Genomic DNA, 23,893 nt, shown 5'->3' with positions numbered 1-23,893 from the left:
CTCCTCCCTCTCCTTCTCTGCCCATATCCAGCAGACAGCCAAGACCTGTCGCTTCTTTCTCTATAACATCAGCAAAATTCACCCTTTCCTCTCTGAGCACACCACCCGAACTCTCATCCACTCTCTCATTACCTCTCGCCTTGACTACTGCAACCTACTCCTCACTGGCCTCCCACTTAACCATCTATCCCCCCTTCAATCCGTTCAGAACTCTGCTGCGCGTCTTATCTTCCGCCTGGACCGATATACTCATATCACCCCTCTCCTCAAGTCACTTCACTGGCTTCCAATCAGATACCGCATACAGTTCAAGCTTCTCTTCCTATTCAAGAAATCTAGACTGCCCCAAATTGATTGACTGCACATTTTGTCCTTTAGATTGTAAGCTCCTTTGAGCAGGGACTGTCCTTCTTTGTGAAATTGTACAGCGCTGCGTAACCCTAGTAGCGCTTTAGAAATGTTAAATAGTAGTAGAGAGTGTTATCCACAGAAATAGAGAATGGGGGTGGAGGAGAGATTGATAAGCTCAGTCTTGGTCATGTTTAGTTTCAGATGGCGCTGAGACATCCAAACAGCAATTTCAGACAGGCAGTATGATACTTTGGCCTGGATTTCGGCTGAGATTTCTGGTGTGGAGAGGTAGATTCTTATCTGTCTAATAGATTTTCAGTAGTGCAATATGGATCAGTGCAAACAGTTTGCTTTTTCTCCCTGAAAGGTGTCCCGCAAGGACCATATTGTCAACAATGTTATTTCATCTTGTCCTCCCTCCTTTACATTATCTTATTATGGAATAAGGGTTTTTTTTCCAAATGTTTGCTGATGGCATCATGATCCTGGGAAAAGCACCATGACTAAATCTCCTGAACGTGTTGCTGAGACCCTAAGTCAGATACCAGATGGTTGACAGTGAATGCACATGTATCATAAGATTTGTGCTTTGGATTCTTAGTAATTATAAGAGCATAAAGAGAGTGCAAAAGTGAATGATTTTTGAAATACTTATGTATCTTATGATTTTATATTTATAGGCTCATATAATTGTTTTATATGTTTGTTTTATGAAAAATTGTGGATGTTATGTTGCAAACAGCTCTGAATCGAAGATGGGCAGTATAGAAATTTTTTTTTAACATTAAACAATGTCTCCTGATCTCGCCCTCCCTCCTGTTGCTTGGTATAAACAAAACCCAGTACCTGATAAGAAAACATAACAAAGGAAAAATGATCCTCCTTCCTTCCTCCAAAGTTCCCGGGAGCATGTCAAAGGCGTAGCAAAGGCGGGACTGGGGCGTGCCTAACAGATGGGCATCCTCGAGCGATAATGGAAAAAAGAAGGGCGTCCCTGACGAGCACTTGGGCGACTTTACTTGGTCCAATTTTTCTTACGACCAAGCCTCAAAAAGGTGCCCGAACTGACCAGATGATCACCGGAGGGAATCGGGAATGACCTCCTCTGACTCCCCCAGTGGTCACTGACCACCTCCCACCTGAAAAAAACAACTTTAAAAAATTTTTTGCCAGCCTGAAATGTCGTACTCAGGTCCATCGCAGCAGTATGCAGGTCCCTGGGGGAGGAGGTACGTGTGTGTCAGCGGAGGCATAGGGAATGCATGGATGTCCTTCTTTCAAACATTTTGGATGTCCTGAACTGCTCCCCCCCCCCCCCCACAGGGATGGCCAAATTTCAAGGGAGTGGAGTGGAGGAGTGGCCTAGTGGTCAGAGCACTGGTCTTGCAATCTAGAGGTGGCCAGTTCAAATCCCACTGCTGCTACTTGTAATCCAAAATCCAAATAAATAAAAGGGGTGTCAGAGGCATAGCAAAGGTATGGACATCCTTCTCACAGAAACATCCAGGCATGGACATCCTTCTCACAGACACATCCACATTTTAGACGTCCTCATCTGCCGACGGAGGCATAGCAAAGGACGTCCTTCACCCATACTCTAAAAAAAAAAGACGTCCCTGACGAGCACTTGGACGTTTTCACCTGGACTTGCATTTTTCTAAGGTTCTAGACGGCTATTATACACATAGCTTGTCTGCATGTATGAAGCCATCTTTGGCATGTGCATAATGCTTGGCTGCTCTGCACTGGCTTCCCCTCCTTAGGAAGGAAATTGTGTGCAAATGAGCTAACAGTGATTTCCTTCATGCATGCCCATTCCTTTCCGAATCGCTAAGGGATCGGTAAGGGAAGGGCTTTTTCCGTTCAGTTAGTGCATCAGTTAGTCCACTGCAGTGCCCCCTAGGGTGCCCGGTTGGTGGCCTGGCATGTCAGGGGTACCAGTGCACTACGAATGCTGGCTCCTCCCACGACCAAAGGGCTTGCATTTGGTCGTTTCCGAGATGGGCGTCCTTAGTTTCCATTATTGCTGAAAATCAGAAACGACCAAGTCTAAGGACGACCTAAATGTCAAGATTTGGGCATCCCCGACCGTATTATCGAAACAAAAGATGGACGCCCATCTTGTTTCAATTATACAGGTTTCCCCACCCCTTTGCCAGGACATCCTGCAAGGACATCCTCAGGAAAACTTGGACAGCCCTTTCAATTATGCCCCTCTTGCTCAGTCACAAGGAGCCACAGTGGGAATTGAGCCCACTTCCCAAGATTTGTAGCCCACTGTGCTAACCATTAGGCTACTCCTCCTATGCTTGTTTTGTTGCTGTGACAGTGATGAAGTATGCACTGATACTTTAGACACTGCATTTATTTATTTATTGAAAACTTTTCTATCTCACCTTTCTAGACATTCTAGCTGGGTTACAGCTTAAAATAATACTCCAGCATGAAATCAGACACACAGCCATAGATAACTTGGGGCAGTAATGTGGTTTTGCATGCTCTTTTTGGTTTTCATTGTGCATAACAATGTTCACAATGGAAAACTTGTATTCTTTTCCTGGGTGCAAGTATGGTGCAAGGTAGTGTTTTGGAAATGAAAATGGTGACCAGTACAGCTCCAGTATGAAAAGTAAGAAAATATAATAAGGCAGCAGTTCTAAACTTGTCCTCAGGATCCCACAGTTGTTTGATGTTTTTTTTTTTTTTTGTAATATTTACAGTACAATGAATATACACAGTGGTGTGCTGGTAAATTTTTATCAACAGGCTCTCTCCCCAGTCCACCCTCTGCGCCCCCCCCCCCCCCCCCCCCCAAAAAAAAAAATTGCAGAGCTGGCTATACCCAGGGAAAGAGAGCCTGGGGTGCAATGCATTACTCTCTCCAGGAAAAAAAATGTAAATGCTCCCAGGTTCCAATCTAATTCATGTTTAATGTGGGATAAAATGCAATAAATAAGTAAATAAATAAATAAATAGATAGAAACTCTGAACCTTGAGAACCTGATTCCCATAACATGATGTCTGTTTTAGAAGCCCATTACCAGGAGGAAAAAAATCTCTGCACTAATAACAGGGTTAAATGTCATAAATAAGTAACTAAATAAATTGATAGATAGAAACTCTGAATGTTCAGCACCTGATTCTTATAATATGACATCTGTTTTAATGGCCCTTTACCAGGAGAAAAAAGATCTCTGCACAAATATAATACATGCTAGGGTGTCCCTATAACCAGCCCCTCTAAATGACACACTGAATATGATTGATAACAAATTACTACTCTATCTATGAAAAGTTATTCCATTACTATACTTCCTCTGAGCTCTGTGTACATCTGTATGCTGCACAAGCTGGCATGTTTGAAAATGTAAGTGAGATTGAATTAAAATGCTACCAACAATAAAGAATGACAACGTGGATGCAGCACCTGATTCTTATAACATATCTGTTTTTAGTGGCCCTTTACCAAGAGAAAAAAAATCTCTGCACAAATATAACATATGCAAGAGGGGTGTCCCTACAACCAGCCTCTCCAAATGATACACCAAGTACGATTTATAACAAATTGCTACTACCTCTATGTACATCCGTATGCTGCACAAGCTGGCATGTTTGAAAATATAAGTGAGATTAAATTAAAATGCTACAAACAATAAAGAATGACAACATGAATGCATAAGCTCATAAGTTTGCTTGATTTTGTTTTGGGTTTAACAGCGAAGACAGCTGCACGGGAAGGGGAAGCAGACTAACCTAATTAGATTCAACTTTTTTTTTTTTACTTCATGCTGTCTCCTCATCCGAACACAGCATCATCTCCCTTCTGCTCCTCTATGAGTCCTATCTCTCTCAGCTTCCATTCCCTCTCTGGCCATCCTTCAAGCCTTACTCTTCCAGCAGCTCTAGGGGTAACATGCTGCCTGGCAGACCTGGAGCCTTGTCTCTGATGTGTATTGCCTCGCTGATGCAACTTCCTGCTTATGCGTGGGTGGGATCTGGCAGAGAAAAGTCTCCAGGTTCGTCAGGCAGTGTGTTACCATTAGCGCTCCTGGAACAGTAATGTTTGACAGACAGTGGTGAGGGGGGGATGTGAACCTGAGGGAGCATATGATAAAGTAGGAAGCTGAGGTATGCTGGGGGCTCACAGGTGGGTGGGGGCTGGGGAGGAGGGAGAGAGGAGGAGAACCCCCCCCCAGATGTTTGTGTGCTCGCTGCCTGACTCCATCAACAACCGGCTCGCAAAATTCAGTAAAATTTAACAACCAGCTCAGGCGAGCCGGCTCCAGCACACCGCTGAATATACATGACATATGTTGCATACACTACCTATGTCATATACAGAAATACAGCATGCAGAAGTAGCCTAATGGTTAGTGCAGTGGCTTAAGAACCAGCAGAACCAGGTATGATTCCCTGTGCAGCTCCTTGTGACTCTGGGCAAGTCACTTAACCCTTCATTATCCAAGGTACAAAATAAGTACCTGTATATAACATGTAAACTGCTTTGATTGTAACTATAGAAAGATGTAAATCAAATCCCATTCCCTTTCCCTTAAGGATATCCTAAAAATTTGAGTGGCTGGTGTTTCCCTGAGGTCATGCATGGGAATAATATGACAAATAAGGTCTCTAATTGGTTTCTTTGACACTAACCATGTCTTTCTTATCCTGTGTTATTTTACAGCGTACCATAGAGAGCTACGTAGATAAACGCATGGGCACAACATATGGACCACCTGCAGGGAAGAAGATGACAGTATTTATTGATGATATAAACATGCCTATAATCAATGAATGGGGAGATCAGGTGAGTTAAAACATGTTTTTTTTTATATATATCTCTAAGAGACTGGATTGGTGGAAGGAACATTCAGCAGCCCAGTCTCAGGGTACCTGGTCAAAATAGCCCCGACAAAATAGTGCCAAACAAAAATGCTCCTGATGTAATAGTCCCTGACATAACAGCCACCCACAGTATAACCCCTGACAAGTTAGCTCCCCGACAAAACGGCCCGATTAGGCTGCCCAGAATATGAGATTGCATTTTTTTTCCTAATAATCTTACCTTGCCAAATAGGATAAGGTTGGTAAGACTATGAAAATGATAATATTGTTTGGGTTTTTTAAATTAGTATGTTGATGGAAGAATAGTTTCTTTAAATAGTAGAACAGATCATGAATACCAGTTTGTACCTATAGAATTTTATTTATTTATATATGCTTTATGCAACTGAATGCTGGTAGGAGTCTTTATCAGTGAAGATTTCAGTTGTAGTTTATTATAGTTTTTGTAATGTGTTATTTTTTTTCTTAGGGGGCTGTTTTGATAAGGGGGCTATTTTGTGTAGGGGCTATTTTGTCAAGGGTTGTTTTGTGGGCGGGGTCATTTTTTCAAGGGCTATTTTGCTAGGGTGTGAAATGTCAAGGGTTATTTTGTTACAAGGCGGTTTTGTCAGGGCTTTTTTGTTGGGGCTATTTTGTCAGGGCTATTATGACTGGGTGCCCAGTCTCAGCTGTAACTTTATGAAGAGTTCAGCAAAATAGAAATATCAGAGCTTGTTTTCAGCAATATAAATCAACTTATGTACAGAAAACAGATAATAGTATCAGAAAGAGACTACACTGTACCAGAATTTGGAAATGGAAGGAAGTCTTTTACTAGCCATAATGAATCTTTAACTGGGGATCTACCTAGATGAGGGCCAGTATTGTTTCTCCTAAACCACAGAACCTGGTGAATTCAGGTCTGCAGAAAAGGAAGAAACCTAAGCATGCCTCCTGGGTTGGCCTCAGGTCTGGAAAAGAGATTTCTGAGAAACAGGAAATATTCCCAGCAACTTGAAGACTTGCTGGTGCCGTGCTTGAAACAGAGACATTGCTTCTGCACGAAACATGTGAATAAAGGTGAGCCGGTCTATGTAGTATCCCTAGACTTTCAGAAAGTGTTTAATAAAGTCCATCATGAGAGCCTCCTGAGCAGAGCTTTGTTTGAGGGGGTACTTGGGGATACTGAGTACCGGCATCTTTTCCATTGTCTGCTAAAATTGACCCATGGACCCCAAGTTTTAATGATAGAGCTCTGTCTTGTCATAGATTCTGTGACTGTTTGCAGGGGGCCTGGCTATTATGGGTGGGTCCCTCAGTGATCACCCCACTCCTGAAGGGTGGCCTAGCATTTGAGTACCAGCACCTTTTTTGCTAGAAAAAAAACACACTGTTGCTGAGAAAATTAAAGAGTCATGGGATAGGAGGCAATGTTCAGTTGTGGATTAGGAATTGGTTGATGGATAGAAAACAGGGTTAAATGGCCAATTCTCTCAGTGGAGGAGGGTGAACAGTGGAATGCCCCAAGGATTTCACTGGGACAGGTGCTATTTAACATATGTATTAATGATCTAGAACGAGTGGATGATTACATTTGCAGATGACACAAAACTATTCAGAGTTGTTAGCAGGGGCATAACCAGACCTTGAAGTGGGAGGGGAGGCCCAGAGCCCAAAGTGAGGGGGCTCATTTTGGCCCGTCTCCCCTCCGCTCCCCCTCCCCCCCCCCCGCTGCAACAGTGCTTTTCCAGTGATGCTTCCACTCACTGTGAATGCTCGATTTTAATGAAATTGAGCATGCATGCTCAGTTTCACTAAAATCGAACATGCACGCAAAGAGAGGGAAGCAGGGCAGACAATGTAAGGACAGCAGTGCTGGAGGAGCACTTCAGCTGGCGTGGGTTGGGGACCACCACCAGCCAAACCAGGGGCCTTGGATCCATTTGAGGGGGCCCAGGCCCCCGTGCCCCCCTTTGCTACGGCACTGATTGTTAGAATGCATGCCAATTGTGAAAAAATGCAGGAAAACTTTAGGAAACTGTAAGACTGGGCATCCAAATGGCAGATGAAATTTAATGTGGACAAAATGCAAAGTGATGCACATTGGGAAGAAAAATCCAAATCATATCTGATGCTAAGATCCACCTTAGGAGCACCCAAGAAAAGATCTAGGTGTCATCATAGACAACAAGCTGAAATCTTCTGCCCAATGTGAGGTAGCAACCAAAAAAGCAAACAGGATGCTAGGAATTATTAGGAAAGAGTGTCATGTTCCCTACCTCAACGCAAGCGGCATCCTTAGGCTGCGCAGGGTCCCGCCGACACGCACACTTGACTGGCACAGCCCTGAGCCGTGTGTGTGGTTCTTCTCTGGCTGCAGGCTCCTTGATAGCTTTGTTCCATGCATCTGGCTCTGCTCTCTCTCTCTGCCTGGCTTCCAGGCTCCTTGATTGCTTTGCTTCCACCCACCTGGGTCTGCTCTTCCTCTGCCTGGCTTCCCTTGCTTCTCTCCTATTGGTCTTCCGGTTCCTCCTTCCCCTGCTCTTGTCCTATGGCTGTGCCCCTTCTCCCTTCTGATGTCAGATGCCAGCACTTTATCAGCTGAGCTCTCCCTAGACTCCTTGCTTCGGCTTCTACTTTGGTAGGTGTTACTTGCTCAGTAGTGTGCTTCTCTTCTACTTTGTTCTTCGTTGCTGACTTAGCCTGTACCTGGATTACTCTCTTGCCTGCTGCCTGCTTACTGACTCTGCCTGTACCTGGATTACTCTTGTGTCTGCTGCCTGCCTACTGACCTTGCCTGTACCTGGATTACTCTTGTGTCTGCTGCCTGCCTCCTGACCTTGCCTGTACCTGAATTACTCTCTTGACCTGCTGCCTGCCTACTGACTCTGCCTGTACCTGGATCACTCTCTTGCCTGCTGCCTGTCTGGCCGTCACGTTCATCACCCCGCTTCCTGCTCCATCTCGTAAGCCCTGCAGGCCTCCCGCACCTAGGGGCTCAACCTCTGGGGAACGCTGTACTTGGTACAAGAACTCACAGGTCTGACAAAGAGATAGAAAATAAGACAAAAATATTATAATGCTTCTGTATTGCACCATGGTACGACCACACCTTGAGTATTGTGTGTAATTCTGGTTGCTGTATCTTAAAAAAACATATAGCAGAATTAGAAAAGGTTTAAAGAAGGGCAACCAAAATGAATAAGGGAATGGAACTCCTCTCATATGAGGAAAGGCTTAAGAGGTTAGGACTCTCCAGCATGGAAAAGAGAAAGCTGAGGGGGAATATGATAGAGGTCTACAAAATGCTTAGTGGTGTAGAACCGGTAAACGTAAATTGATTTTTTACTCTTTCAAAAAGTTCAAAGACTAGGGGTCACTCAAGGAAGTTACATTGTACTACTTTTAAAATTAACAGGAGGAAATATTTTTTCACTCAAAGAATAGATAAACTATGGAACTTTTTGCCAGAGGATGTAATATCAGCGGTTAGTGTATCTGGGTTTAAAAAAGGTTTGGACAAGCTCCTGGAGGAAAAGTCCATAGTCTGCTATTGAGATAGATATGGGGAAAGCCACTGTTTGTCCCTGGGATCAGTAGCATGAATCTTGCTACCATTTGGGATTCTGTCAGGTACTTGTGACCTGAAGTGGCCACTGCTGGAAAGAGGATACTGGGCTGGATGGACCATTGGTCTGACCCATTATGGCTATTCTTATGTTGAATTCCTTGACCTTCATGGACCTTTTACTGCTAGATCTGTCTGTTTGTCATTGTTACTTCCAGACTGGCTCCAGGCCCAGCTTTGAATCTCAGAGACAAAGGACTATTCTTCACCCCATGCTCTGGGAGCTGCTGTTCTGTGCCCTGGGACTCAAATGTCCCTGCACTTTGCAGCCTGCCAGAGTAACCATAATTCAGACATGGAGATGTATCACGTATCTGGAAAAACATATTGCCGAAAGGATCTTCTTTATAAATGTCCTAAAAAGAATCGGTACAACATGAAGGCAGCTTGTTGAAAATTTGGGAATGAAGCACAACTAGCTTGCAACAGAAAGGGAAAAAGGGAAGGCACTTCTTTAAAACAAACAAACAAACAAAAAACACATCCCACTCTAAAGGACCATTTAGTCCTACAGGGGCCACCGTATCTAGCTGGTATATCCATTGTTGTTCCTGTTGTCTTAAAACTCTAGAAATATTCCCTCTACGGCCATTATCTGATATATAGTTGATGTCTATACACCTTAATTGGGTTTCATTCTCAATTTTTCAGTTTTCTTAGAGTTCGTCGCCATTTTTGATCCAGTATCACTGTGAGAAAGTTTCTCTTCCTAATGCAGCTCCGCGAAACAAGGTGGCCCTTGTAGAGGTTAAGGATTTTGAGCAAAATGCCTTCATGTTGAACCGATTTTTAGGACATTTATAAAGAAGAACGTAAAATTATGTCTTACCAGATAATTTTCTTTCCTTTAGGCATAGCAGATGAATCCAGCGACTAGTAGGTTGTGTCCATCTACCAGCAGGTGGAGATAGAGAACACTGAACTGAAGTGCCTCATGGGATGGAAAGCTCCTGGCTAATCAGTATTACTGCTAGCAAAGCATGACCTGGAACTGGAAGTGCTGACCAAGCACCGCAAAACCAGAGATACCTTTGATGTGGGGACCATACAGTGATGTGCAAATATGCCTCCTTGAGATCCAGGACCGTAAGGAACTTGCACGGATATACTGCCGCAATTACGGAATGTAAGGTTTCCATGCGAAAGTGCTTGACCTCCAGAGAATGATTGACCCTCTTGAGGTCGAGCACCGTCCAAAAGGTTCCCCCTTTTTGCTTGGGACTGGACCGACGTCTTCCAAGGCCTGCAGAGAGTCTGCATGGCCTGGTTGCCGCACTGGGATTCCAAGAAAAAATCTGCGATGAGAGAGGCAGACTAATTTGTAGCCTTATCAAATAATATTGAGAACCCACTGGTCTGAGGTTATGTGTCCCCACTCCTCAAAGATGTCCCATCTGTGGCCGTGACAACCCTCAGACTTACCCTGTTTCTGGGAGTCAGTGTCTGTGCTGGCTTCTGCTTGTCTCTGTGTCTGTGTCTGTCTTAGGTTCTCTCTGGCTCTGTGTGCTGATTGCCCTACTGAACCTCACCTGTGTGGGCTATGCCTCTTCCAAGATGGCTGCCGCCTCTTCCTCTTTGCCAGTATCCAAGATGGCTCCCGCTGTTCCTTCCTATGGGATGACTGCTCTGTGTGTCAAGCCTCTGTTTGGTTGCAAGGTGATTGCTGCAGCTGTGGCTCTGGTGTTGAAGGGCTTTATTAATCACTTGAAGACTACAGTCCTGGCCTTTGCATCTCATCTAAAGGTCCTGGTGTATAGAGTGCTCTGTACACAGTTTCTGTGTTTGCTCTGTGTGAGTTTCTATGTTTGTTTAGACTAGCTAGCTTAGGCACCATCTGGCTTGTAGCCTGTGTATAGCTTTGCTAGTGCTGTGTGTTTGTTTAGACTAGTTAGCTTAGGCACCGTCTGGCTTGTAGCCTGTGCATAGCTCTGCTAGTTCTCTGTGTTTGTTTCCAGTGCATGACTAGCTAGCTTAGGCACCGTGTGGCTTGTAGCCTGTGCATAGCTCTGCTAGTTCTCTGTGTTTGTTTCCAGAGCATGACTAGTTAGCTTAGGCACCGTCTGGCTTGTAGCCTGTGCATAGCTCTGCTAGTTCTCTGCGTTTGTTCCTAGTGTTAGACTAGCCGCCCTTGCTAGCCACTATCCCAAGACTGTGTTTGTTCCTAGTGTTAGACTAGCCGCCCTTGCTAGCCACTATCCCAAGACTGTGTTTGTTCCTAGTGTTAGACTAGCCGCCCTTGCTAGCCACTATCCCAAGACTGTGTTTGTTCCTAGTGTTAGACTAGCCGCCCTTGCTAGCCACTATCCCAAGACTGTGTTTGTTCCTAGTGTTAGACTAGCCGCCCTTGCTAGCCACTATCCCAAGACTGTGATTGGTCCTAGTGTAGACTAGCCAGCTTAGGCACCGTCTGGCTTGTAGCCTGTGCATAGCTCTGCTAGTTCTCTGTGTTTGTTCCTAGTGCAGACTAGCCAGCTTAGGCACCGTCTGGCTTGTAGCCTGTGTATAGCTCTGCTAGTTCTCTGTGTTTGTTCCTGGTGCAGACTAGCCAGCTTAGGCACCGTCTGGCTTGTAGCCTGTGCATAGCTCTGCTAGTTCTCTGTGTTGGTTCCTAGTGACAGACTAGCCAGCTTAGGCACCGTCTGGCTTGTAGCCTGTGTAAAGCTTTGCTAGTGTTCTGCGTTTGTTTCCAGTGCATGACTTGTTAGCTTGGGCACAGCTTAGTTGTTAGCTGGTGTATAGCCTTCCAAGTCTCCTGAGTTTGCTCTGTGTATGTTCCTGTGTATGACTGGTTTGCCTGGGTATAGCGTTCCTATTAGCCTGGGTACAGTTTACTAGTCATTGTGTTGAATCCTGCCGACTGCCAGAACCCGGACAGTCCCTGCTTGTCTGCCTTGCCTTCGCCTAGGTGCCAGGGGGCACTCCTGGATCTTCATTCCTGCTGTTCCTGTAAGTCCTACCGGCTGCCAGAACCTGAGGGCTCAACCCTCGGGGAAAGGCAGTCAAGTGTAGGTGAAGCCTAGGTCCAGGGTGTTCCAGTTCCACGGGTTCCGCTCCAGTGTGTTCCAGTCCAGCGGGTTTCACTCCTGTATGTTCCAGTCCAGTGGGGCCACTCCAGTGTGTCCAGTCCAGCGGGCCCCACTCCAGTGCGCACCCGTCCGGTGCGTTCCAGTTCCGAGTGTTCCGGCGTAGAACTCCAGTCCGGGGTTCCGGGCCAGTCTTGTTTCATCTCTACCTGGAAGGTGATTTTGCCTGCCACTGCCGCTCCACGGTAGTGGCCTATGGACTCACAAACCCCGCGCTCCCGGGGAAGAAGCCTGAAGGTATGCCAAGGTCCTCGAGAGCGCGGCAAGCGCGAGAGACGCGACAGGATGCAAAGGCCATGAGTTCGGCGAGATCATCGGTCCAGGTGGGCTTCATGCCCATAAGTTCGTGCCCTATGGACAATCCGAGGGGAACTTCTGATTTTTTTTTTGATTCCAAGGACAATCCGGGTTCCGAACCCGGTGTAACTCCTGATTCCGGTTCAGAATCCAGTTCCGACCCGATTTTGTCTTTGCATTCATTTACGACCCTCCAGGAGTACCGGGTCTAACTTTTGTCGGATCCAGCCCTGAAAGATACTCTGGAAGCAGCAGTGGAGAGAGAGCGCGTTTCTGGGCGAAGATTTTTTGAAGACCCCGTTTCTGCTTTAGATCCCTCTACGAAGCTCTTCATGTACCGCTTCCAACTTCTCTCGGTTCCAGCGCTGCGGGATACGCCAGAAGCTGAGGCCGACAGAAGACGCCGGGGACTTCCTCCACGCCGGGCTCCTCAGCTGCCTCAGCCGAGCAATCAGCGGTACCATGGTGGGTTTGCGCCTCTTCAGGACTCCAGTCCACCCGCGCTGAGTCCAGTCCGAGGAGGGGTTCAAGTGGAGCCGGTGAAGCCTCGGAGGTCTGGCCGAGTGAGGCGTCGGACCAAGCCTCTGAGTCCAGTCCTAGTAGTGACGCCACCAAGGAGCCTGAGTCCAGTCCAGGGGATGCTTCATACTGAGCCTCCAGTTCCAGTTCAAGTAACGATTCCACTCAAGTCTCCAGGTCTTGTCCAAGTGACTCGACCAGTCAAGCCACTGAGTCCAGTCCGAGGGAAGCCTTCGATTGAGCCTCAAATTCCAGTTCAAGTGGCGCGTTGGGCCGAGCCCCCAGTCCTCGTGCAGATGGCACGTCCTTTGAAGTCTCCGAGTCCAGTCCGAGGGAAGCTTTCGATGGAGCCTCGGATTCCTGTGCAAGGGGCGCTCCAGGTCGAGCCTCCAGTCCTCGTTCAAATGGCACGCCCTCTGAAGTCTCCGAGTCCAGTCCGAGGGAAGCTTTCGATGGAGCCTCGGATTCCTGTGCAAGTGGCATTCCGGGTCGAGTCTCCGGTTCTTGTCCAAGTGACCCGTCCAGTCAAGCCACTGAGTCCAGTTCGAGGGGGGCTTCTAACCAAGCCTCCGGTGCCAGTCCACAGGGTGGTTCAGGTGGCACCTCCGCTTCCAGTCTTGGGGGCACCTCCGGTCAAGCTCCGAAGGCCAGTTCGAGGGGCACGTCAGATCGAGCCTCCGATCCCTGTCCAAAGGGTGTGTTCTGCCAAGCCTCAGTTAAAGTTCCGTCCCTGCCAGGAGGCAGAGGGCGTCGCGAGTTGCAAGTCCAGTCAAGAGGCTGAGTCTGGATCGAGTTGTAGTTCCAGTCAAGATGCTGAGTCTGGATCGAGTTGCAAGTCCAGTCAAGATGCTGAGTCTGGACCGAGTTGCAGTTCCAGTCAAGACGCTGAGTCTGGACCAAGTTGCAGTTCCAGTCAAGATGCTGAGTCTGGATCGAGTTGTAGTTCCAGTCAAGATGCTGAGTCTGGATCGAGTTGCAAGTCCAGCCAAGATGCTGAGTCTGGACCGAGTGGTAGTTCCAGTCAAGATGCTGAGTCTGCACCGAGTGCAGAGGCCAGCCGAGATATTGAGTCTGCTTTTGAAGATGAGATGACGTTCCAAGGGCACTGTGATAAACTTTGTTCTGATCCTGCTCTGGGAAATATTCCTGAAGCTAAGGCGAGATAGACGTCCCAGTCCGGGTAGAGGGGTGTGTCCAGCCTTGCAGCTGAATCTCTTCCTAGTTCCAGTTCCGACCAAGATGTTGAGGTCGTCCTACGTTCCAGTGTCCGTCAGGAGGCTGACCTTCTGCTGAGTTCCCGTTTCAGTCAGGCTCCTGAATCCAGTTCCAGTCAAGGGGTTGAGGCCAGTCCGGGTTCCTATCCCGGCTCCGCGTTGGATGTCAACCCGGGTGCTAGTTCCAGATCCAGTTCTGTTCAGACGTCTAGCTCCTGTCAAGATGGGAATGCCACTTCGAGCCTCAGCCCAGCTTCTGATGTCAGCTGGGGTAGTGACTCCAGCCCTGTTCCTGTCATTTCATGGATTTGCCAAGAGGTTCAGGACATTGTGGGTTCCCTCAGGGGAGGGTTACTTTTGAATTGGGTTCCTCTTGATGCATCCATGTTCCTGAGGTTGCCCCGTGGTGACTCGAAGGAGCTTCCTGGTCACAAGTTCTACTTTTGTCTGCCAGTTTTGAACTTCATTGTGACTTCCAGCCCAGTGATTTATGTCTGGCTTTTGAGACCTATCAGGAAGTTTCACCATAGTTACCCCTGGATACCGGACCGCCTCCGGGAGACCGAGAGGGGGGTCTTGAGGAGGGGATACTGTCCCGTCTGTGGCCGTGACAACCCTCAGACTTACCCTGTTTCTGGGAGTCAGTGTCTGTGCTGGCTTCTGCTTGTCTCTGTGTCTGTGTCTGTCTTAGGTTCTCTCTGGCTCTGTGTGCTGATTGCCCTACTGAACCTCACCTGTGTGGGCTATGCCTCTTCCAAGATGGCTGCCGCCTCTTCCTCTTTGCCAGTATCCAAGATGGCTCCCGCTGTTCCTTCCTATGGGATGACTGCTCTGTGTGTCAAGCCTCTGTTTGGTTGCAAGGTGATTGCTGCAGCTGTGGCTCTGGTGTTGAAGGGCTTTATTAATCACTTGAAGACTACAGTCCTGGCCTTTGCATCTCATCTAAAGGTCCTGGTGTATAGAGTGCTCTGTACACAGTTTCTGTGTTTGCTCTGTGTGAGTTTCTATGTTTGTTTAGACTAGCTAGCTTAGGCACCGTCTGGCTTGTAGCCTGTGTATAGCTTTGCTTGTGCTGTGTGTTGTTTAGACTAGTTAGCTTAGGCACCGTCTGGCTTGTAGCCTGTGCATAGCTCTGCTAGTTCTCTGTGTTTGTTTCCAGTGCATGACTAGCTAGCTTAGGCACCGTGTGGCTTGTAGCCTGTGCATAGCTCTGCTAGTTCTCTGTGTTTGTTTCCAGAGCATGACTAGTTAGCTTAGGCACCGTCTGGCTTGTAGCCTGTGCATAGCTCTGCTAGTTCTCTGCGTTTGTTCCTAGTGTTAGACTAGCAGCCCTTGCTAGCCACTATCCCAAGACTGTGTTTGTTCCTAGTGTTAGACTAGCCGCCCTTGCTAGCCACTATCCCAAGACTGTGTTTGTTCCTAGTGTTAGACTAGCCGCCCTTGCTAGCCACTATCCCAAGACTGTGTTTGTTCCTAGTGTTAGACTAGCCGCCCTTGCTAGCCACTATCCCAAGACTGTGTTTGTTCCTAGTGTTAGACTAGCCGCCCTTGCTAGCCACTATCCCAAGACTGTGATTGGTCCTAGTGTAGACTAGCCAGCTTAGGCACCGTCTGGCTTGTAGCCTGTGCATAGCTCTGCTAGTTCTCTGTGTTTGTTCCTAGTGCAGACTAGCCAGCTTAGGCACTGTCTGGCTTGTAGCCTGTGCATAGCTCTGCTAGTTCTCTGTGTTTGTTCCTGGTGCAGACTAGCCAGCTTAGGCACCGTCTGGCTTGTAGCCTGTGCATAGCTCTGCTAGTTCTCTGTGTTGGTTCCTAGTGACAGACTAGCCAGCTTAGGCACTGTCTGGCTTGTAGCCTGTGTAAAGCTTTGCTAGTGTTCTGCGTTTGTTTCCAGTGCATGACTTGTTAGGTTGGGCACAGCTTAGTTGTTAGCTGGTGTATAGCCTTCCAAGTCTCCTGAGTTTGCTCTGTGTATGTTCCTGTGTATGACTGGTTTGCCTGGGTATAGCGTTCCTATTAGCCTGGGTACAGTTTACTAGTCATTGTGTTGAATCCTGCCGACTGCCAGAACCCGGACAGTCCCTGCTTGTCTGCCTTGCCTTCGCCTAGGTGCCAGGGGGCACTCCTGGATCTTCATTCCTGCTGTTCCTGTAAGTCCTACCAGCTGCCAGAACCTGAGGGCTCAACCCTTGGGGAAAGGCAGTCAAGTGTAGGTGAAGCCTAGGTCCAGGGTGTTCCAGTTCCGCGGGTTCCGCTCTAGTGTGTTCCAGTCCAGCGGGTTTCACTCCTGTATGTTCCAGTCCAGTGGGGCCACTCCAGTGTGTCCAGTCCAGCGAGCCCCACTCCAGTGCGCACCCGTCCGGTGCGTTCCAGTTCCGAGTGTTCCGGCGTAGAACTCCAGTCCGGGGTTCCGGGCCAGTCTTGTTTCATCTCTACCTGGAAGGTGATTTTGCCTGTCACTGCCGCTCCACGGTAGTGGCCTATGGACTCACAAACCCTGCGCTCCCGGGGAAGAAGCCTGAAGGTATGCCAAGGTCCTCGAGAGCGCGGCAAGCGCGAGAGATGCGACAGGATGCAAAGGCCATGAGTTCGGCGAGATCATCGGTCCAGGTGGGCTTCATGCCCATAAGTTCGTGCCCTATGGACAATCCGAGGGGAACTTCTGATTTTTTTTTTTGATTCCAAGGACAATCCGGGTTCCGAACCCGGTGTAACTCCTGATTCCGGTTCAGAATCCAGTTCCGACCCGATTTTGTCTTTGCATTCATTTACGACCCTCCAGGAGTACCGGGTCCAACTTTTGTCGGATCCAGCCCTGAAAGATACTCTGGAAGCAGCAGTGGAGAGAGAGCGCGTTTCTGGGCGAAGATTTTTTGAAGACCCCGTTTCTGCTCTAGATCCCTCTACGAAGCTCTTCATGTACCGCTTCCAACTTCTCTCGGTTCCAGCGCTGCAGGATACGCCAGAAGCTGAGGCTGACAGAAGACGCCGGGGACTTCCTCCACGCCGGGCTCCTCAGCTGCCTCAGCCGAGCAATCAGCGGTACCATGGTGGGTTTGCGCCTCTTCAGGACTCCAGTCCACCCGCGCTGAGTCCAGTCCGAGGAGGGGTTCAAGTGGAGCCGGTGAAGCCTCGGAGGTCTGGCCGAGTGAGGCGTCGGACCAAGCCTCTGAGTCCAGTCCTAGTAGTGACGCCACCAAGGAGCCTGAGTCCAGTCCAGGGGATGCTTCATACTGAGCCTCCAGTTCCAGTTCAAGTAACGATTCCACTCAAGTTTCCAGGTCTTGTCCAAGTGACTCGACCAGTCAAGCCACTGAGTCCAGTCCGAGGGAAGCCTTCGATTGAGCCTCAAATTCCAGTTCAAGTGGCGCGTTGGGCCGAGCCCCCAGTCCTCGTGCAGATGGCACGTCCTTTGAAGTCTCCGAGTCCAGTCCGAGGGAAGCTTTCGATGGAGCCTCGGATTCCTGTGCAAGGGGCGCTCCAGGTCGAGCCTCCAGTCCTCGTTCAAGTGGCATGCCCTCTGAAGTCTCCGAGTGCAGTCCGAGGGAAGCTTTCGATGGAGCCTCGGATTCCTGTGCAAGTGGCATTCCGGGTCGAGTCTCCGGTTCTTGTCCAAGTGACCCGTCCAGTCAAGCCACTGAGTCCAGTTCGAGGGGGGCTTCTAACCAAGCCTCCGGTGCCAGTCCACAGGGTGGTTCAGGTGGCACCTCCGCTTCCAGTCTTGGGGGCACCTCCGGTCAAGCTCCGAAGGCCAGTTCGAGGGGCACGTCAGATCGAGCCTCCGATCCCTGTCCAAAGGGTGTGTTCTGCCAAGCCTCAGTTAAAGTTCCGTCCCTGCCAGGAGGCAGAGGGCGTCGCGAGTTGCAAGTCCAGTCAAGAGGCTGAGTCTGGATCGAGTTGCAAGTCCAGTCAAGAGGCTGAGTCTGGATCGAGTTGTAGTTCCAGTCAAGATGCTGAGTCTGGATCGAGTTGCAAGTCCAGTCAAGATGCTGAGTCTGGACCGAGTTGCATTCCCAGTCAAGATGCTGAGTCTGGATCGAGTTGTAGTTCCAGTCAAGATGCTGAGTCTGGATCGAGTTGCAAGTCCAGTCAAGATGCTGAGTCTGGATCGAGTTGCAAGTCCAGTCAAGATGCTGAGTCTGGACCGAGTTGCAGTTCCAGTCAAGACGCTGAGTCTGGACCGAGTTGCAGTTCCAGTCAAGATGCTGAGTCTGGATCGAGTTGTAGTTCCAGCCAAGATGCTGAGTCTGGATCGAGTTGCAAGTCCAGCCAAGATGCTGAGTCTGGACCGAGTGGTAGTTCCAGTCAAGATGCTGAGTCTGCACCGAGTGCAGAGGCCAGCCGAGATATTGAGTCTGCTTTTGAAGATGAGATGACGTTCCAAGGGCACCGTGATAAACTTTGTTCTGATCCTGCCCTGGGAAATATTCCTGAAGCTAAGGCGAGAGAGACGTCCCAGTCCGGGCAGAGGGGTGCGTCCAGCCTTGCAGCTGAATCTCTTCCTAGTTCCAGTTCCGACCAAGATGTTGAGGTCGTCCTAAGTTCCAGTGTCCGTCAGGAGGCTGACCTTCTGCTGAGTTCCCGTTTCAGTCAGGCTCCTGAATCCAGTTCCAGTCAAGGGGTTGAGGCCTGTCCGGGTTCCTATCCCGGCTCCGCGTTGGATGTCAACCCGGGTGCTAGTTCCAGATCCAGTTCTGTTCAGACGTCTAGCTCCTGTCAAGATGGGAATGCCACTTCGAGCCTCAGCCCAGCTTCTGATGTCAGCTGGGGTAGTGACTCTAGCCCTGTTCCTGTCATTTCATGGATTTGCCAAGAGGTTCAGGACATTGTGGGTTCCCTCAGGGGAGGGTTACTTTTGAATTGGGTTCCTCTTGATGCATCCATGTTCCTGAGGTTGCCCCGTGGTGACTCGAAGGAGCTTCCTGGTCACAAGTTCTACTTTTGTCTGCCAGTTTTGAACTTCATTGTGACTTCCAGCCCAGTCTGGCTTTTGAGACCTATCAGGAAGTTTCACCATAGTTACCCCTGGATACCGGACCGCCTCCGGGAGACCGAGAGGGGGGTCTTGAGGAGGGGATACTGTCCCGTCTGTGGCCGTGACAACCCTCAGACTTACCCTGTTTCTGGGAGTCAGTGTCTGTGCTGGCTTCTGCTTGTCTCTGTGTCTGTGTCTGTCTTAGGTTCTCTCTGGCTCTGTGTGCTGATTGCCCTACTGAACCTCACCTGTGTGGGCTATGCCTCTTCCAAGATGGCTGCCGCCTCTTCCTCTTTGCCAGTATCCAAGATGGCTCCCGCTGTTCCTTCCTATGGGATGACTGCTCTGTGTGTCAAGCCTCTGTTTGGTTGCAAGGTGATTGCTGCAGCTGTGGCTCTGGTGTTGAAGGGCTTTATTAATCACTTGAAGACTACAGTCCTGGCCTTTGCATCTCATCTAAAGGTCCTGGTGTATAGAGTGCTCTGTACACAGTTTCTGTGTTTGCTCTGTGTGAGTTTCTATGTTTGTTTAGACTAGCTAGCTTAGGCACCGTCTGGCTTGTAGCCTGTGTATAGCTTTGCTAGTGCTGTGTGTTTGTTTAGACTAGTTAGCTTAGGCACCGTCTGGCTTGTAGCCTGTGCATAGCTCTGCTAGTTCTCTGTGTTTGTTTCCAGTGCATGACTAGCTAGCTTAGGCACCGTCTGGCTTGTAGCCTGTGCATAGCTCTGCTAGTTCTCTGTGTTTGTTTCCAGAGCATGACTAGTTAGCTTAGGCACCGTCTGGCTTGTAGCCTGTGCATAGCTCTGCTAGTTCTCTGCGTTTGTTCCTAGTGTTAGACTAGCCGCCCTTGCTAGCCACTATCCCAAGACTGTGTTTGTTCCTAGTGTTAGACTAGCCGCCCTTGCTAGCCACTATCCCAAGACTGTGTTTGTTCCTAGTGTTAGACTAGCCGCCCTTGCTAGCCACTATCCCAAGACTGTGATTGGTCCTAGTGTAGACTAGCCAGCTTAGGCACCGTCTGGCTTGTAGCCTGTGCATAGCTCTGCTAGTTCTCTGTGTTTGTTCCTAGTGCAGACTAGCCAGCTTAGGCACCGTCTGGCTTGTAGCCTGTGCATAGCTCTGCTAGTTCTCTGTGTTGGTTCCTAGTGACAGACTAGCCAGCTTAGGCACCGTCTGGCTTGTAGCCTGTGTAAAGCTTTGCTAGTGTTCTGCATTTGTTTCCAGTGCATGACTTGTTAGCTTGGGCACAGCTTAGTTGTTAGCTGGTGTATAGCCTTCCAAGTCTCCTGAGTTTGCTCTGTGTATGTTCCTGTGTATGACTGGTTTGCCTGGGTATAGCGTTCCTATTAGCCTGGGTACAGTTTACTAGTCATTGTGTTGAATCCTGCCGCCTGCCAGAACCCGGACAGTCCCTGCTTGTCTGCCTTGCCTTCGCCTAGGTGCCAGGGGGCACTCCTGGATCTTCATTCCTGCTGTTCCTGTAAGTCCTACCGGCTGCCAGAACCTGAGGTCTCAACCCTCGGGGAAAGGCAGTCAAGTGTAGGTGAAGCCTAGGTCCAGGGTGTTCCAGTTCCACGAGTTCCGCTCCAGTGTGTCCAGTCCAGCGGGCCCCACTCCAGTGCGCACCCGTCCAGTGCGTTCCAGTTCCGAGTGTTCCGGCGTAGAACTCCAGTCTGGGGTTCCGGGCCAGTCTTGTTTCATCTCTACCTGGAAGGTGATTTTGCCTGCCACTGCCGCTCCACGGTAGTGGCCTATGGACTCACAAACCCCGCGCTCCCGGGGAAGAAGCCTGAAGGTATGCCAAGGTCCTCGAGAGCGCGGCAAGCGCGAGAGACGCGACAAAAGAATAGGTTCAGCCATCCACCAATTGGAGCCAAGGAGCACCCCAGCACTCCATCATTGAGCGGGGAGAGAAGAGGAGAAGGAGGAGGCGACTGAGAATTGTCTGGTGGCTGCCGAGGCCGGACGTTTGTCTGAACGAAAGGCAGAAAATGAGCGTGGGAAGTGGTACCTGACTGCCCAGGCAGATAACAGCATGAATCTCTGAAACGAGACCGAGATGACCCCATTTTGGACTGGAGCCATGCCCTATCTTATGGCAGGCGCTGTGACTTCAAATCATGGAGGTCTTTCACCAATTTCTCCAGATTCTACCCAAACAGCAAGAAACCCTTATACAGCAAACGAATAAAGCATTGCTTAGAATCCGTGTCGGCTGCCCAATGGGCCAACCAAAGTAAACGATGAGCTGTGACTAACAAAGACATCCGCTTTGCGGATGCCCGAATCAGGTCATACAAGGAAGCTGCCAAATAGGCTAAGTACATAAGTATTGCCACACTGGGACAGCCCAAAGGTCCATCAAGTCCAGTATCCTGCTTCCAACAGTAGCCAATCCAGGTCACAAATACCTGGCAAGATCCCAGAAAAACTCAATACAGCTCCAAGGGAACTCCGACTTCAGTTCCCTGGGCGGAATCTGCCATTTGTTGCATCCAACTCAGAGGCACGAGCTGTATAAGAACTGCACACTGCTGCCTACAAAGAGAGCGCCAAAACTTCAAAAGAGAGCTTGAGGGAGGCCTCAAGCCTCTTGTCCTGCACATCTTTTAACGCAACTCCACCTTCCACAGACAAGGTGGTCTTTTTGTTGACAGCTGCCACCAAGACATCAACTCTAGGCAGACGGAGTTTATCTATATACAAGTGGATGTAGCTGAGACATGGCCTTAGAAAGGTGCAGCGGTGCATCTAGAGTAGCCCACTGCGCGGAGATCATTTTGTGTATGGCTGCATGGATCAGAAAGGCTCGAGGATGACGAGTACTATATCAAGTCCCATTTCCCTTTCCCTTGTCATCCCAGGAAAGCAATAGGGCACCCTAGGGGGCACTGCAGTGGACTTCATAAAATGCTCCCAGGTACACATCTGACCATTGCCCCCTTACCTTGTATTTCGAAAATACTGATTTGGACATTTTTGTGAAAAAAAACGTCCAAATGCTGCTTTGTGCCACTTTTTAAACGTTTTTCTGTTTTGCAAATGAGCCTAATAGTCTCTTATAAATTGCCCTCCCCATAGGTGGCTAAACTAATGAAGTCTGTATATACATAAATTTATTTGACACGTGGAGGAATTCTCGTGGGAGGGGTTAGTTTATATCTTATAAATGCACGTGTAAAATGAGCTGGGAAATGGGGTATGCCAAAGGGGAAGTATAAATAGATACCTATAAAATCCCCAAGAGTTTTTTTCTTGTTAAGCGTTTTTGTTTTGAAAATTTGCTGATAGCTGTGTAAGAAAAATCAGGGGCATGCTGTTTACATGTGCACAAAGTTATAAAATTGCTCTCATTTCTTTTATATATAGATGTATAGTACTTGCCAAGAGCATGTTTCTGTCAGATCCCACACAATTACACTGGTGGCTGCCATGGGTTGATCTGTCATTCAATGTGTGCTGCTGCATAATTCTGTGGACCCTGAAAATGTGGCATGATGAAGGCATAGGGGATTGACAGACAGCAAGGATGAAGTGGTGGGGAGGATATGAGAAGGAATATCTGGTGAATTTCAGTGTTGGCTGGTGGTGGGAGGCGGGGCTCGTGGTTGGGAGTCGGGGCTAGTGCTGGGCAGACTTCTACGGTCTGTGCCCTGAAAAAGACAGATACAAATCAAGGTAAGCTATTCACAAAAAGTAGCACATATGAGTTTATCTTGTTGGGCAGACTGGATGGACCGTGCAGGTCCTTTTCTGCTGTCATCTACTATGTTACTATCCAGCTTATTTTCGAAAGTGATCGCCGGCCATTTCCCGACATAAATCTGGAGATGGCCAGCAATTTCTTAAAAGCGGTGAAATCGGTATAATCGAAAGCTGCTTTTTTGACAGCATCGCCGCTTTTCTGTCGCCTTGCCGGCGAAAGTTCAAGGGGGGCATGTCGGCAGCTTAGTGAAGGCGGGACATGGGCGGGCATGGGTGTGGCTACCAGATGGCCGGCTTTCGCCGATAATAGAACAAAAAAAAGCGGCGTTCAGCAGTATTTTGCTGGGTTTACTTGGTCCTTTAATTTTCACGACCAAGCCTCAAAAAGGTGCCCCAACTGACCAGATGACCACCGGAAGGAATCGGGGATGACCTCCCCGTACTCCCCCAGTGGTCACCAACCCCCTCCCACACTAAAACAATCAAACTAAAAACCTTTTTTGCTAGCCTGTATGCCAGCCTCAAATGCCGTACTCACCTCCATGACAGCAGAATGTGTTCTATCCTCTGACAGCCTTTCCCTGGTTGTGATGTGGCTCTCGGGTGAGTGTGACACCTTTTCTGTTAGGTGCACTGCAGAGTCACATCAGCAATGCATTGTGGTGGGTGTAGGGTAGTGGGCTCTACTCCCATGGTGCTTTTCCCCCTGCTAACTGGGTCAGAGTGTGTCCAGTTTTGTTTCTGGTAGTCCGTGAGGTAGTGGCCATTTTTGTCAGCTAGTTTTAGATCACTTTCATGTGTTACCCACGTTAGAGAACTTAGTTATTACCTTGAATGTTGCTGGAAGAGGGCATTGTACACCATTCTGCCAGCTCTGACCTACTGCTAATCTCAGTCCCAGGGAGACTCTTTGCCAGCGTGCACAACCTCTGACCTGCAGTTAACTGTGAGTAAACATGCTTATTCAAATAAAGGACTTTTTCAAAGAGATTAGTCTTCAGGTCTCAACTGGTGTGCCAAGGCTATACAGCAGCAACAAGTCCTAGAGGCCTGCCCAGTTGGTGTCCTGGCATGTGAGGGGGGCCAGTGCAATACAAATGCTGGCTCGTCCCACGACCAAATGCCTTGGATGTGGTCGGGTTTGAGATGGCCGGCAGTTTTTTCCATTATCGCTGAAAAACAAAACCGGCGATCTCAACCCCGGCGAACTCTGGCATTTGGCCAGGCTAAATCGTATTATCGAAAAAATAGATGGCCAGCCATCTTTTTCGATAATACGGTTCCGTCCAGCTGTAGC

At 48.8% G+C, this 23,893-nt stretch overlaps 1 protein-coding gene across 1 annotated transcript in view; it reads left to right on the top strand.

Annotated features, from left to right (window-relative positions):
• Positions 1-23,893, top strand: part of DNAH5 (dynein axonemal heavy chain 5) — a 925,453-nt gene that overhangs the window by 509,155 nt on the left and 392,405 nt on the right. Inside the window, 1 exon segment of the mRNA XM_030220396.1 lies at positions 5,036-5,158. Coding sequence (XP_030076256.1) covers positions 5,036-5,158 — 123 coding nt within the window.

The sequence above is a fragment of the Microcaecilia unicolor genome, chromosome 1 (genome assembly GCF_901765095.1).
Source record: "Microcaecilia unicolor chromosome 1, aMicUni1.1, whole genome shotgun sequence".
Classification (NCBI taxonomy): Eukaryota; Metazoa; Chordata; class Amphibia; order Gymnophiona; family Siphonopidae; genus Microcaecilia; species Microcaecilia unicolor.
The sequence above is the reverse complement of the archived record's forward strand: the minus strand, read 5'-3'. Positions and strand labels throughout refer to the sequence as shown.